Source organism: Sphaerodactylus townsendi, linkage group LG11 (assembly GCF_021028975.2).
Source record: "Sphaerodactylus townsendi isolate TG3544 linkage group LG11, MPM_Stown_v2.3, whole genome shotgun sequence".
Lineage (NCBI taxonomy): Eukaryota > Metazoa > Chordata > Lepidosauria > Squamata > Sphaerodactylidae > Sphaerodactylus > Sphaerodactylus townsendi.
The window spans coordinates 22,749,372-22,762,851 of record NC_059435.1 but is presented as its reverse complement, the minus strand read 5'-3'; the positions used below and the strand labels follow the sequence as shown (position 1 = coordinate 22,762,851).

General features: G+C 42.3%; 1 protein-coding gene across 5 annotated transcripts in view; it reads right to left on the bottom strand.

Moving 5' to 3' along the window:
* Window positions 1-13,480, bottom strand: part of NT5C3A (5'-nucleotidase, cytosolic IIIA) — a 32,702-nt gene that overhangs the window by 5,690 nt on the left and 13,532 nt on the right. For 3 of the 5 annotated variants that reach the window (XM_048510721.1, XM_048510718.1, XM_048510722.1), the window contains exons 2-5: window positions 4,304-4,402; window positions 3,754-3,823; window positions 3,052-3,098; window positions 2,589-2,674 (exon numbers count right to left, since the gene is read on the bottom strand). In XM_048510721.1, the coding sequence (XP_048366678.1) occupies window positions 2,589-2,674; window positions 3,052-3,098; window positions 3,754-3,823; window positions 4,304-4,402 (302 nt within the window). Of the gene's footprint in view, window positions 1-2,588; window positions 2,675-3,051; window positions 3,099-3,753; window positions 3,824-4,303; window positions 4,403-11,378; window positions 11,486-11,779; window positions 12,054-13,480 lie in introns of all 5 variants that reach the window. The other 2 variants (XM_048510719.1, XM_048510720.1) reach the window with 1 other exon arrangement.

The window sequence follows — 13,480 nt, the reverse complement described above, 5'->3', positions numbered from 1 at the left end:
AATCCTCGCTGCGGAAACTCACTGAGTGTTTTTGGACAAGTCATGTGCTTTCAGTCTAACCTACCTTAGAAGGTTGTTGTGTGTTTACAGAGGAGAAGATGAGAATAATGTAAGCTGCGTTGGTCTCCACTAAGGAGAAAAGTGGGTTAGAAATGAAATAAATAATAAATATGGTGGAAGATGTTAGGCAGATAAAAGGTTGGTTGGTGAATGGCTGAGAAGGTGGGAATGAGACAGGGAAAGGGGGGAGGACAGGAGGGTGCCCAGGAAAAGGAACAGAAGAAAGAGTGCAGGGAAAAGGTTACAGGGGAAAGTGAGGTGCCCCCAAAGTCCTTGAAAGTTCTTTATCATGCAAGTGAGCCCGGCCGAGTAGTCGGAACTACACAACTGGGCCATAGTTTTCCTAGGTAGAGGCTGCTGCAGGGAAAAGGAAAGCTGAACATACGTACGGGCAAATAAATGTAGGTTGACTGTTGGGTGGGAAGCAGGGAAATGGGAGGACTTTCAGTAGAGGGAAAGAGGAAATAGGGAGGGGAAGGTGAGATATGTTCCTCAAGTCTTTGTGGGGTTCAGGCTTATATATCCAACAGTAAAAATAGGACCCCATCTGCAGGTATCTAAATAAGAGACTTCTACAATCTTGGGAGTCCCTCCATGTTTGCAAAAAAACCCCCAAAAACCTGAAACTAAAAAAATAAAAAGAGGGCTTAATCCCCCAAAACTAAAAGCATTGTCTGAGCAAGCACAGTGCTCTTACTTCTTCCTTCTCCTCTGTGGATGAGCCTAGTGGGTGGGGGAAGCCTTAGCAGACCCCCTGGGAAATGTGCAGGTTCACCACTGAGAGCTGTGATGATGGTGGGAAGCCTCAGTGGCAATGGAGTGAAGGAAGCCGCATCAAGCACTGTAGCGACAGCAAAGGGAACAGTGACTGGGGTGTGGGAGGCAGAGAAAGAGGGAAAATGATGAGTATGGAGGAGAGAGAGAGAGAGAGAGAGAGAGAGAGAGAGAGAGAGAAGAGGGATGGAGAAAGAGTGAGAAACTAAGGAGTAGGGAAGAGATGAGAGGAAACAAAAGTGAGGGGAATGGGATGGTCGCTCCCACCAGTTTCTTGCAGGTCCCCACTTGTAACATTCTAACTTCCAAGTTTGCAGTATTTCAAAGAGCTGGCATTAAATGCTATTGTAGATAACTGCTTACTTGGCCACTATGCTTAAGGCAGTTTCAGAAGTTTTCTACTAGAAACAGGGACAACGGAACTAGCTATGCAATCCGTGTGTGTGTGTGTGTGTGTGCAGTTCCATGGTGCCCAGGGACAGTGCTGCTGTGGCACAGCTGTGCTGCCTCGTAAAGTGTTTCAGACAGCACAGCAAGAATAGAAAACTGAAAAACTACTTGGCCAACTTAAAAAACCCAATGGGCTACACGACATTAGAAAAAGAAGAAGAGGAGTTTGGATTTATAACCCCCCTTTCTCTCCTGCAGGAGACTCAAAGGGGCTTACAATCTCCTTGCCCTTCCCCCCTCACAACAAACACCCTGTGAGGTAGGTGGGGCTGAGAGAGCTCCGAGAAGCTGTGTTAAGGTCACCCAGCTGGCATGTGTGGGAGTGTACAGGCTAATCTGGATTCCCCAGATAAGCCTCCACAGCTCAGGCAGCAGAGCTGGAAATCAAACCCGGTTTCTCCAGATTAGATACACGAGCTCTTAACCTCCTACGCCACTGTGGTATAAGTTGCTGGACTGTGTAGGAGGTGGTTTTGGGCCGAAACCCCTGTGGAAGCCAGCTAAATTCAGCTCCATCCTGGGAATGTCCCTAGACTGTCCCACCAGTGCCAGCCCTGTGGCAGAGAGTGCAAACATAAGCAGCTTCCACATTTGGCCGCTGCAGAGCTGCATGGTGCTAAGCCATCAATGCAAATGATCGCCCCCCCCCCCTCCACAACATATCTGCCCTTTGCACTGGTGTAAGGGCCACCTGCATTGGCATGGGGTTCCCACAATAGTTTCAGCCCCACGCTGTGGATTGCACTGTAGGTTGTATAAACCACAGTTAACAGCTCCTTTGTGAGTCCCAAGGTCTCCTGGGAAGTATAGTTCCCACCAGGCCGTTTTCAGCCTCAAGTGAACAGGCTGCTTTTCCCACTCTGCACTTTCAGGCTGAACTAAGGTAAGAGTGTGTGTGGCAGGGTGCTGCACTGGGCACAATATGGCCCAGCTACACCTCTGCTGAAGCTACTTAAAGAAAGCTATCAGAAGGAAGTGGGGGGAGGGGGGGTGAAGCTTAGAAACTCCCATGTACATAAGACTACAGCTCAGCAGCAATCCTCTGAAATTTTGCTCCAAACAATGTGGTATGAATCTCTTGCACATAACAGTGTGCATTAAACTGCTTCTATTGACTAACCAGAGAAAGTAAAGCACCATTTCTGTCATATGCAGTTTCAGAATTCAATCTGAAAGCAGAATGCAGCAACACAGAAAAGTAAAAAAATGGGCTCCATTAATCAAATTTATCACCTAATTCCCATGTTAGGATTAGCCATATTAACCCTTACAGGGAGGCAGTCAGTCACCTTTCATAAACTCACCACTCAACCATGTAAGGATACTTCTCTTCAATTGTAAGATTGGGGTCAATTTCAATGGCATAATATATTTCTTTCAGTTGCAGCAACTGGAAAAAAACAAGTTACAGCTTTTGTACTTTTATGCAGAAACCACTGTCTTGTCTGTGGTTGGTCCTGTTTTGTTTTCCTACTGATATGCAAGGAACCATCACATTTGTTATCAGAATGAGCGCTAACATTTGAAGCCTGTTTTGCTACGCATTCATAGCTAATTGGGCAGAGAAATATGGCAAATTGTTTTTGTAAAGATAGAGTGTTTGGTAACTACTACATTCCACACAACTTTAATCTACCATTCAAGAGCTAGGAAATAACTTGCTCCATAATAGTCTACATTAACTGTAAGTTTACTTCAAAAGATAAAGTTAGCAAAGAATCGAGCAGTAAGAAAAACTAAAATACAAGAAGAATATTATCAGATTACCTTTTTACGACATTCATCTGTGATGAATTTGCAGTTGTCAATGATGTCTGAAAGACATTCACAAAGTTATCAGGAGAAACTATGCAGAACAAAAGCTGGGAGATCTTGTGGATCTCTTCCTCAAGCGGAGGTGCTCCTCTCTGGCAGAAGGCTCCTTTTGCTGGAGGAAAGAACCCGTGCTGAAGGAACACCACCATCGGATCCAAACCAATGCAAAATTCCTATCTGCTTTCTGCTATGCAATTGTTTCAACCTGTTCAGAAGCTAGCAGAGATAGTAATAGGCTGTATACTGAAACTGGCAAGACACAACTGGGAACAAATCTGAGCCACCTTTAAATCGCAGGTTACCAACTCTAATGCCTGTCACTAAAGAAAGACGTCTGCCCATTAGACTCTTGCAGAATTGTTCAAGTTATCATGTGCATAAACTGAGAATAGCACTGAACTGTGTGTACAATCAGTTTTACATAAAATAAAATGCAATGTCAAAAATGAGCCACGGAATAAACTGCTGGGGAAGGTAACAAAATTCCAAGGGTACCAGCCCAAATAGCTGGAATGTGTGTTATGTGTAGAACATTTTCTGGATCTCAAATGCTGTCTTTTATTGCAATTCTAATCTCTACTTTGAAGTATAACTATGTGTTACAATGTATCAGACAACTACATTTTGATTAAAAACTTCTTATGTGATACCTACTATGACACGATGGACATCTTTTGCCATTGTAGGAAAATCTGCTTAATGTCATATCAAAGTCTGTAATTATCTGTAAAAATGAAGAAGCCAGTTACAAACCATATATTAATATTAAATTACATTTAAAAGAAAGACATATACCAAATATGACATATTCAGTAACACTGTGCTAAAATCATGAATTAGTCTAGGAACTATTGAAAATGATTAAATTACATATCTGAATTGGAGGGGGGCATTTACTGAGAATATTAAAATAAATTGTATAACTCAAGAAATAGTTACGATTTTTGAGTCCTCTCTTTAAAAGTTCTTAGTTTTTCTCCATAAACTAAAACATGATTTTGTTGAAGGCTTTCCTGGCCAGAATCACTAGGGTGTTGTGGGTTCCAGTAGCATTTTCTCCTGACATTTCAGAGCGAAGATGCCAGCCACAGAAGCAGGTGAAATGTCAGGAGAAAATGGTACTGGAACACAGCCATACAACCCGGAAAACCCACAACACCCGAAAACATGATTTTTAATTCTACAAGTATGCTTTGTGTTTCACCTGAAGTTTGGCAGCGCCACCTTTAATAAGGCCACAGATAATTTCTTCTACTCTTTCTGGGTCCTTGATATGGACAGTCTTTTTCTGAAATTCAGGCATCTAGAAGAGATAAAATTAGAAATGGATATTAATTTTACAAAGACATTAACATTTCCACATTTGCACATGTGGCCATTAATGGTCCAGTATTAACATACCTTCCTTAAAGTAGCTTTATTCATTTTCCCGAGAGCTCGTCTTGTTCATTTATTATCCTGCCCTTTGTCCAAAGAGCTCAAAGTAGCATATAGGAGATCTCCTTTCCCTTCCCTCACAACCATTCTGGTAGGTACATAAGAATGTGAGAGGAACTGGCCAAAAGTCACCCAACAAGTTCCATGACAGACTGGGGCTTGAACCGAAGTCTAACAGTCTAACTACTACATCACATTGTATCTTGTACCTATCGGCACCTTGTAATTGGCAAGGATGTGAACCACCATGTAATTACTGTTGTACCATGTTGAAAGTTAATGACCAAATATGTACTATATTTAGTTGCATATCAAGGAATATGCTTTATCTTGGCTTTTCAAGATGCTCAAAGATATTATAAACAGATTATAAACTTGAGATGCCACGAATTTTCAACTTATGGTAGTATAAGAAAACCTATTTCCTCCTTTCTATTTCCTCATTTCCTAAGCTCTGAGGTACAAAACTCCACACACTATACAGTACCCACGAACCTTTACTGATACACTGATAGATTTGGAACAGATCATAGAGTCAACATAGGTGAGACCACAGAGGCTTGTCTGCAGTTGAACACTGAACAGCGTAGGAAAAGTGAGTAGGCTATTCACAATGCAGCAAGTCACCTGAGAGGTGACTGTTGATTATACACAAACATTTCATCTGCCCCAACCAATTAAATATTGTTTAAATTGTACAGATAAGCTGCTTTATTATTTCTTCTCCACTGTAATTGAGGTAATCAGCATTCCTTTAGGATGAACGATTACTGACCAAGAATAGCTACAATATTACGTAGACGTATTAGCAACATCCTTTCAGGAACGATGACAAGATACTTGTTTGCCCAGTATAAATGCAGTAACTTCTTGGAATACACAACTATGATGGTTTCGAGAGACAGACCAAGAGGTGTGCTGACATGGCTATAAAGGTACTTTAGATGAAGAGAGCTATTCTTGCTTTCTATAGTACTGCAGTAACAACAATCCCCATCCACCCAAGGCAACACTTCCATTGTTGGCCTATAAGTGTCATCAAACAGCAGCTGACCTATCCCCCCACCCCCCGGTGACTTTCAAGGTAGAAGAAAAACAGAGGTGGCTCCTCATATTCTGCCTCTGCATAGCAACCCTGGACTTCTTGGACTGTCTTCCATCCAAATGTTAACCAAGGCCAATCCTGCTTAGCTTCTGAAATCTGAAAAGATCAGACTACCCTGGTTGAACTATGGCTCTATGCTGTCTGAAAATTATGTGGGATGGGCACAAAGTTCTCTGTTTTGTTAAAGCCACATGCAGATACACTAAAGTTTACTTATCTGGTTGCTGAAAAGTAGTTTACCTGAGCAGTTTGGACAACTGAATGGTACATGCGAATGTATTAAGAAACAAAAATGTGCTGACAAAGCCAAACAGGACTATGAAGCATTAATATTTACTATATTCTATATTACTATATTCTGTAATAAAATATTCTTGGCACTAACAAAATATTAGAGCTATTACCCACACATTAAGCAAGTCCACTTTGTTGTCTTTCTTTTCTTAAATTGAATCATTTGTCAAAAATACAAGGCTATAAAAACACAGCACTATTATTTGTTTATGAAAACATTATTATGAAAATCACCTAGTGAGTGTTTATAGAAGAAGCAGCAAAAAGCAAAAGAACTTGAGGAGGGGAAAAATATTCCTAATCTGGGTGACGTGGGTTTTCCGGGCGGTGTGGCCGTGGTCTGGAAGGGCCAGGAAGAGAAACAATACATTCCTAATCTATCATATAAAATTCCTACTCAAATTAATATGCTCTTTGTTTGAAAGTGTTTTGTCTTTGGCACATTAAGAGTATCACATACATAACAAACATACTTAGCAGAAGTCCCACTGACTGAATTTAAGATTCTGGCCAGTGGTACAGCCAATTACACAGTTTCAGCATAAGGTTTAATGGCGGGTACAAGCGTTCTTGCAATAAGCTACACATTTAAAAAGTTGCAAAAAAGAGTTGGAGATTAGAGCCCAGGAGCACATTAGTACCACCACCCTCTAAGGCAGGGGTAGGGAACCTGCGGCTCGAGAGCCGCATGCGGCTCTTCTGCCCTTGCACTGTGGCTCCACGAGCTGAGCTGCCCGCCCCATCCTTGCCCGCCCTGCAGGCAGCAGGGCGGGCGCACCAACTGCCCACGGTCGGCTGGGCCGCGCCGTGGGCTTCCCCTCTCGCCCACCCCATTGGAGCGGGGCGTGTGCTTTCCCGGCAGCTGGCGAGGCCGAGCCGCCGGCTTCATCCTTGCCCGCCCTGCAGGCAGCAGGGCGGGCGCATCCATGCACTTCTCAGAATGAACGGAGTGAAAGGTTAAAAAAAACCTATATGTATAGTGTTATCTTTATTTTAAATGTCAAAAATTATTTGCGGCTCCAAGTGTTTTCTTTTCCCGTGGAAAACGGGTCCAAATGGCTCTTTGAGTGTTAAAGGTTCCCTACCCCTGCTCTAAGGAAGTGTATTCCACTGTCGAACAGCCCTTACCCTCAGGAAGTTCTTCCTAACATTTAGGTGGAATCTCTTTTCTCATAGTTTGAATCAATTACTCTGTCCCTGGAGCAGCAGAAAACAAGTTTGCTCCCTCTTTAACTTGACATCCCTTCAAATATTTCAAAACGGCTATCTTGTCACCATTTAACTTTTTCTTCTCAAGACTAAACATACTCAGCTTCCTAAGTCACTCCTTCCTAAGTCACTCCTCATAGGGCATGGATTCCCGACCCTTTACCATTTTGGTCGCCCTCCTCTGGAACTGCTCCAGCTTGTCAATATCCTTCTTAAACTGTGGTGCCCAGAACTGGACAAAGCATTCCAAGTGAAGTTTGACCAATGCAGAGTGGAGTAGTACTATTACTTCCCTTGATCGAGACACTATGCTTCTATTGAGGCAGCTCAGAACTGCATTGGTTTTCTTGGCTGCCACATCACACTGCTGGCTCATGTTCAGTTTGTGATCTACTAATACTTCCAAATCTTTCACATGTGCTGTGGTCAAGCCAGATGTTGTCCATATTATATATGTGCATTTCATTTTTTTCTGCCTAAGTGTAGTATCTTGCATTTGAATTTCATTTTGTTAATTTTGGCCCAGCTCTCTAATCTGTCAAGGTCATTTTGAAATCTGAACCTGTCCTGTGGGATATTAGCTACCCCTCCTAATTTGGTGTCAACTACAAATGTTATTAGCATGTCCTCTATTCCATCATCCAAGTCATTGATAAAAATATTGAATAGCACTGGGTCTAGGACAGAACCTTATGGCATCCAGCTAGTCACTTCTCTCCATGATAAAGATGAGCCATTGGTGAGCACTCTTTGGGTTTGGTCAGTCAACCAATTACAGATCCACCTAACAGTAGAATCATCTAGCCCACATTTTACTAGCTTTATTTAAGAAGAAGAAGAAGAAGAAGAAGAAGAGTTTGGATTTATATCCCCCCTTTCTCTCCTGCAGGAGACTCAAAGGGGCTGACAATCTCCTCGCCCTTCCCCCTCACAACAAACACCCTGTGAGGTGGGTGGGGCTGAGAGAGCTCCGAGAAGCTGTGACTAACCCAAGGTCACCCAGCTGGCGTGTGTGGGAGTGTACAGGCTAATCTGAATTCCCCAGATAAGCCTCCACAGCTTAGGCGGCAGAGCTGGGAATCAAACCCGGTTCCTCCAGATTAGACACATGAGCTCTTAACCTCCTACGCCACTGCTGCTTGTATTTAAGAATACAATGGGGGACCTTGTCAAAGGCCTTATTGAAATCAGGGTATGCTACATCCACAGCATTCCCTTTATCTATCAAGCTTGTCATTCGATCAAAAAAGAGATAAGATTAGTCTGGCCTGACTTGTTCTTGAGAAACCCATGTTGACACTTGGTTATCACAGCATTCCCTTCTAAGAACTTACAGACTGTAATAAGCCTATATCTTGCATGTTTCAGGGAGAACAGGGAGAATACATAAATGCCACACACACTTATTGAGCTGAAGTTGTAAATGAGATTATAGTACTTTAAGGTAACTTCAGTGAACAGCCAAATAAATTCAAGTGCCAAAAGGAAATCAGCTCAACAGAGCCAAATTGCCATCAAAATGAGGAAAACACAAAATTCATATACATGGCAAACTACAAAAATCCATTGCATTTTGAGATTAGTAACAGTTGCCTCCATCTCCTGCTCTAATTGTCCAGGTTTCATGTTTCATTTTAAAATCTCATGAAGCAGGGCCCAGAAAAACTCACTTAGGCAGTGTAAGGCTATATAACCCTTGCAGTTAAAGGATACTTCTAGATCAAAAACACCTCTGACCAAGGCAAAAACTTCCTACCTGGTGTCAGACTTTGAAACATGAATGCAGAGATAGTGTAAAAAAGCAGGTGCATACTTAGGGGCAGCATCCACAGCATTGACAGAGCAGCCATGATTGTCACCCCTAATCACCTGTTTTCCTTAATGGGCAAGGCATTTTGAAGGCCACTGGCCACAAGTAACACTGAACATGACTCTAGGGAAATGGACAACTACCTACAGGAGATCGTTCTGGAGACACCTTGAAAAAGGCTCCTCAGGAAAAACAAACAACAGAGCAGTATATTTATAAACAGACAGCCATGTAAGCTTACACTACTGGTATATATAAAGTTCACGCTTGCTTTGCCAAATCTGTGATCTGTTTATCAGTGAAGACCCGCTTTAAAATCCTCCAAAGAGCAGACTATTTTTAACTTGCCAACCACATCAAAAGCTATTGCTAGTAGAATTCCATATCAAAAAGGATTTTTCAATTCCCCCCTGCCCAAGATGTAATGAAGACTACATACAAATTACAGCAAATCTAAGGGGAAAGTGGCCAGTGGTCATTACAGCAGGTAAGAATCAGCTGTATATATGGTGTGATGTTCAGAACGTAAATCTACCATCAATGAGGAGAGGCTGCAGCGTTTGGGACTCTTTAGTTTGGAGAGGAGGCGTCTGAGGGGGGATATGATTGACGTCTATAAAATTATGCATGGGATAGAAAATGTTGACAGAGAAATTTTTCTCTCTTTCTCACAATACTAGAACCAGGGGGCATTCATTGAAAATGCTGGGGGGAAGAATTAGGACTAATAAAAGGAAACACTTCTTCACGCAACGTGTGATTGGTGTTTGGAATATGCTGCCACAGGAGGTGGTGATGGCCACTAACCTGGATAGCTTTAAAAGGGGCTTGGACAGATTTATGGAGGAGAAGTCGATCTCTGGCTAACAATCTTGATCCTTCTTGATCTGAGGTTGCAAATGCCTTAGCAGACCAGGTGCTCGGGAACAGCAGCAGCATAAGGCCATTGCTTTCACATCCTGCATGTGAGCTCCCAAAGGCACCTGGTGGGCCACTGCGAGTAGCAGAGTGCTGGACTAGATGGACTCTGGTCTGATCCAGCAGGCTCTTTCTTATGTTCTTAATTTTTTAAAAAGTATTTTCAGAATCTGCTGTGCCTTTTAGGAGTTTGATTGATCTCACTCTCTGCAACACAGAATCAGTCTGACTGAAGGGACTCCAGGGTCCCTTGCACTGGCACTGGGAGCTGCTTGACTCAAGTGGAGACTCCTCAGTGTGGTTTCAGGGCAAAACTGCTGCAGGCCCCCATCTGCTGTAAAGGCTGCAAGACCTCTTTGCTCGGCCCATAGCTTCCAATGTCATGACTGTTGTGCAGCTGCTGGAAGCTAACAGCACAGCTGCCCCTTCTTGCTCACAACAGAAAGTGAGACAGAGCTTCATTCTAGTTGTCTGCTGCAGAATGTTTTACTTATGCAGCAACAGTAATGATTAGGATTAGATTGAGCTACTCCTATTCAGAGTGATAGTGGGATCTCCTTGCCAACATGCAAATGCAGAACCATGCTGTAAGCCTCAAACACGGAGCTGAATCTTCATCAGTGACTGTGTAATCGAGAGGAAATGGGAAGGTGAGTTCTTCCACACCCATCTGCCCTAAGACGACCGTAAATGAAACCATTACAGATGTGATGCATGAGGATTTCTTTTCAGTGATAGCAATATCCAGTGAAGAAATAAAAAGATAATCACTCTTCCACAGATTTGACAGAAAAAGCAAAGTTAATGCCAATTACTACTTCTTTAAACTCCTGTTTCTACACATTTAAAATGCATTAAAAAGTGTAATATAGTCCATCAATAAAGACAGCATCAATTAAGAAAATGCAGTAGTGACACGTTTCACAGACGATGATTATAAAGCTGCAGAGTATCTTCCAAATAGTATTCTGTATGGTTGTCAAGGCAATGGCATTTTATCCTCATACCAAGTCACCACAGTAACACAGCATTAGTTTAAAATTATTTAAGAATACTGTTTAGTACACTATGCATGGATCGAAATGTCATTCAGGTAGAATTACCAAGAGCTTAGATGCAAATTCAATGAAAATAGAACTATACTTAATGTATGGAATATATCTTAAAGAGACCAAGATGCTAAGTTGCTTCAACAGTTTTCAAACAGATACGTGATCAAGAGAGAAATCCTTAACAGACTATTCAGAATTCTACCCGGGTCTGTTCAATGGGGCTCTCACTCTTTGGGAACTGCTGTTAAGATTGCATTGTAAAGCATTTTTTTAATTGTAGAACTCCCTACACTTCCAGCTGCACTGAACTAGGAAAGTTCTAGAAGATAAGCAATGCTTACCAAAACAACAACAACAACAACAACAGCAGCAGCTCTAGTTTGGGTTGTGCTAATTTTGGAAATGGAGTTTATTAGTTTTCCTTTGTGCTTTTTTTTGTTTAAAAGGAGAGTACCTGTATGCTGAGCTTAGGGCACTCTTGGTTCTTCTGTTCTTGGTTCTTTCCTACCGCAACAGCACAGGTGGTAATCACAGTCCAAAGATGCAGGGCTTGCATACAGGCTGCCAATAAAAACCAAGCAAACCGCTTAAGAAATGGTCTGCCACATTATCCCACCTTCAATATTAGTGTGTATAAACAGGGTACACACAGATATTAATTCGGACAGCTTCAGAGTTATTTGCATATGTTTTGATCTACAGACAACTTTCAAAAGGCAGGGCCAACCCACACAGCAATATTTATTTCTGTTAATTGATTTTAACAACCCTGTTGTTTAAAATCTGTAGCAATAAAACAGGCATCACAAAACTGATAATACTAACTGGAGAGCAGCAGCTCTATTTACAACTTACCAGAGGGGCTTGCTGAGGCAGCTGCAGCAGCAAAAAGAAAATTCTTCTTGCTAGGCAAACACTAATATAGCAGCACAACGTGCAGCTGAGGGCGTTTCCAAAAGCAGCCTGACTAATCCCTGGGCAGAAAGAACCCGGCCCTGTGACGCACATCAGGAAGGCATGGCTCAACAATCCAGCCTGTCAGATTTACAGATGATCAGCGGGGACACCAACAACAGAATCTCAGACTTCCAATGAACTGGCAGCTCTGACAGCAGGCAAATTGGAATAGCTGTAACAAAAGGAAAGCAAAAAATCCTACTTCATACAAGAATGCGATCCTTGCATTATTTGTATTTTAGAAACCTGCCTTGACACTTCTTGGAAAACACAATGTTGGCACCATGGATTGCCACAGATGCTCAGTATATTTCTCAGAATAGAACCAAATTATGATATGTACCTAAAACATCAATTAAGACAGTGAACAAGGCAGTTCAGAAGAGTGCTTTATCTGAATACAGGAGACTGAAAGTCTAATTATTTCTCAACAAACAAATAAGGACAATTTTAGAAACAGGACCAAGTTATTGCCAAGTTTTTACTTTGTAAGAATAAAGAATATTTTGTATTTTAGAAGAAATATCATTCTGACAGAAACAGTAGATATTCTGTTATAGTAACTATTGCCTGTCTGATCTGGAGTTTGACAGTCTTCTCAGACCCTCAGAACCAACAAGGAACACATTTGTTTTTAATGGTGAAGCCATCAAAGACAGCAAGGAAGAGACACCAGCAAGTTATGGAGCTCTCCAATCTTCAACAGATATGTTTATCATCTATTTTGTCCTATGAAACAGAAAAGGAATTGCTTATAGAATCAAGGCTGTTATCCACATCTGCATTATGGAGTATAGTTTTAAAAAGTTTGTACACATTTTTTCCCCTGAGGTGGCAAATTCTGATGTGGGAAATGCAATTTTTATACAGGCGGTGTTTTCAAACCAGCACCAAGAAGTCCAAGGTTCTACAGCATCCAATAACAGAATAAGCCATAGTAAGAAGGGTCAATTCTACACGTGCTGAAAAATTCTTGCAGTGTTGACTATACTATTTCAAAGGAGCAACATCACATTTTCTATCAGTTATGAAAAGTAGTAATGGATTATGTAAAGACAGAATCCTTTCCCAGTTGACAACCTGGAAGAGCTCAATTGTCCGTTCCTATAATATTTTTGTTCATAACTTCTATGTTAAAACAGGTATGTTCCTCATGAAACAAAATACTCAAGAGGTATGCTGTCTTTAGTTTAACTACTGCAGGGGTTGGCAACCTTTAGCAGCCAAAGAGCCATTTGGCCCTGCCTCCCCAAGCCCTGTCTTCAGCCAAGCAGGCAGTATAGGCAGCGGCGGCGGTGCCAACAACGGCAACTTGCACTTGGGATGCGGTGAGCGCACCTTCCTTCCCCGCGCCTCCTTCCTCCCTCCCTCCCTCCGGTGTCCTTTTCTCTCCTTCCCAAGTGCTAGATGAGGGAAGGAGGGGAAAGGACGCCAGAGGGAAGGAGGGAGCAGGGAAGAAGGCACGCTCGCCACGTCCCAAGTGCAACTTTCTGTCATTGGCGTCGCCACTGTGGAGCTGCAGTATGAGGACGAATGAGCCGTATGCGGCTCCAGAGCCGCAGGTTGCTGACCCCTTATCTACTGGGATGTCTCACATGC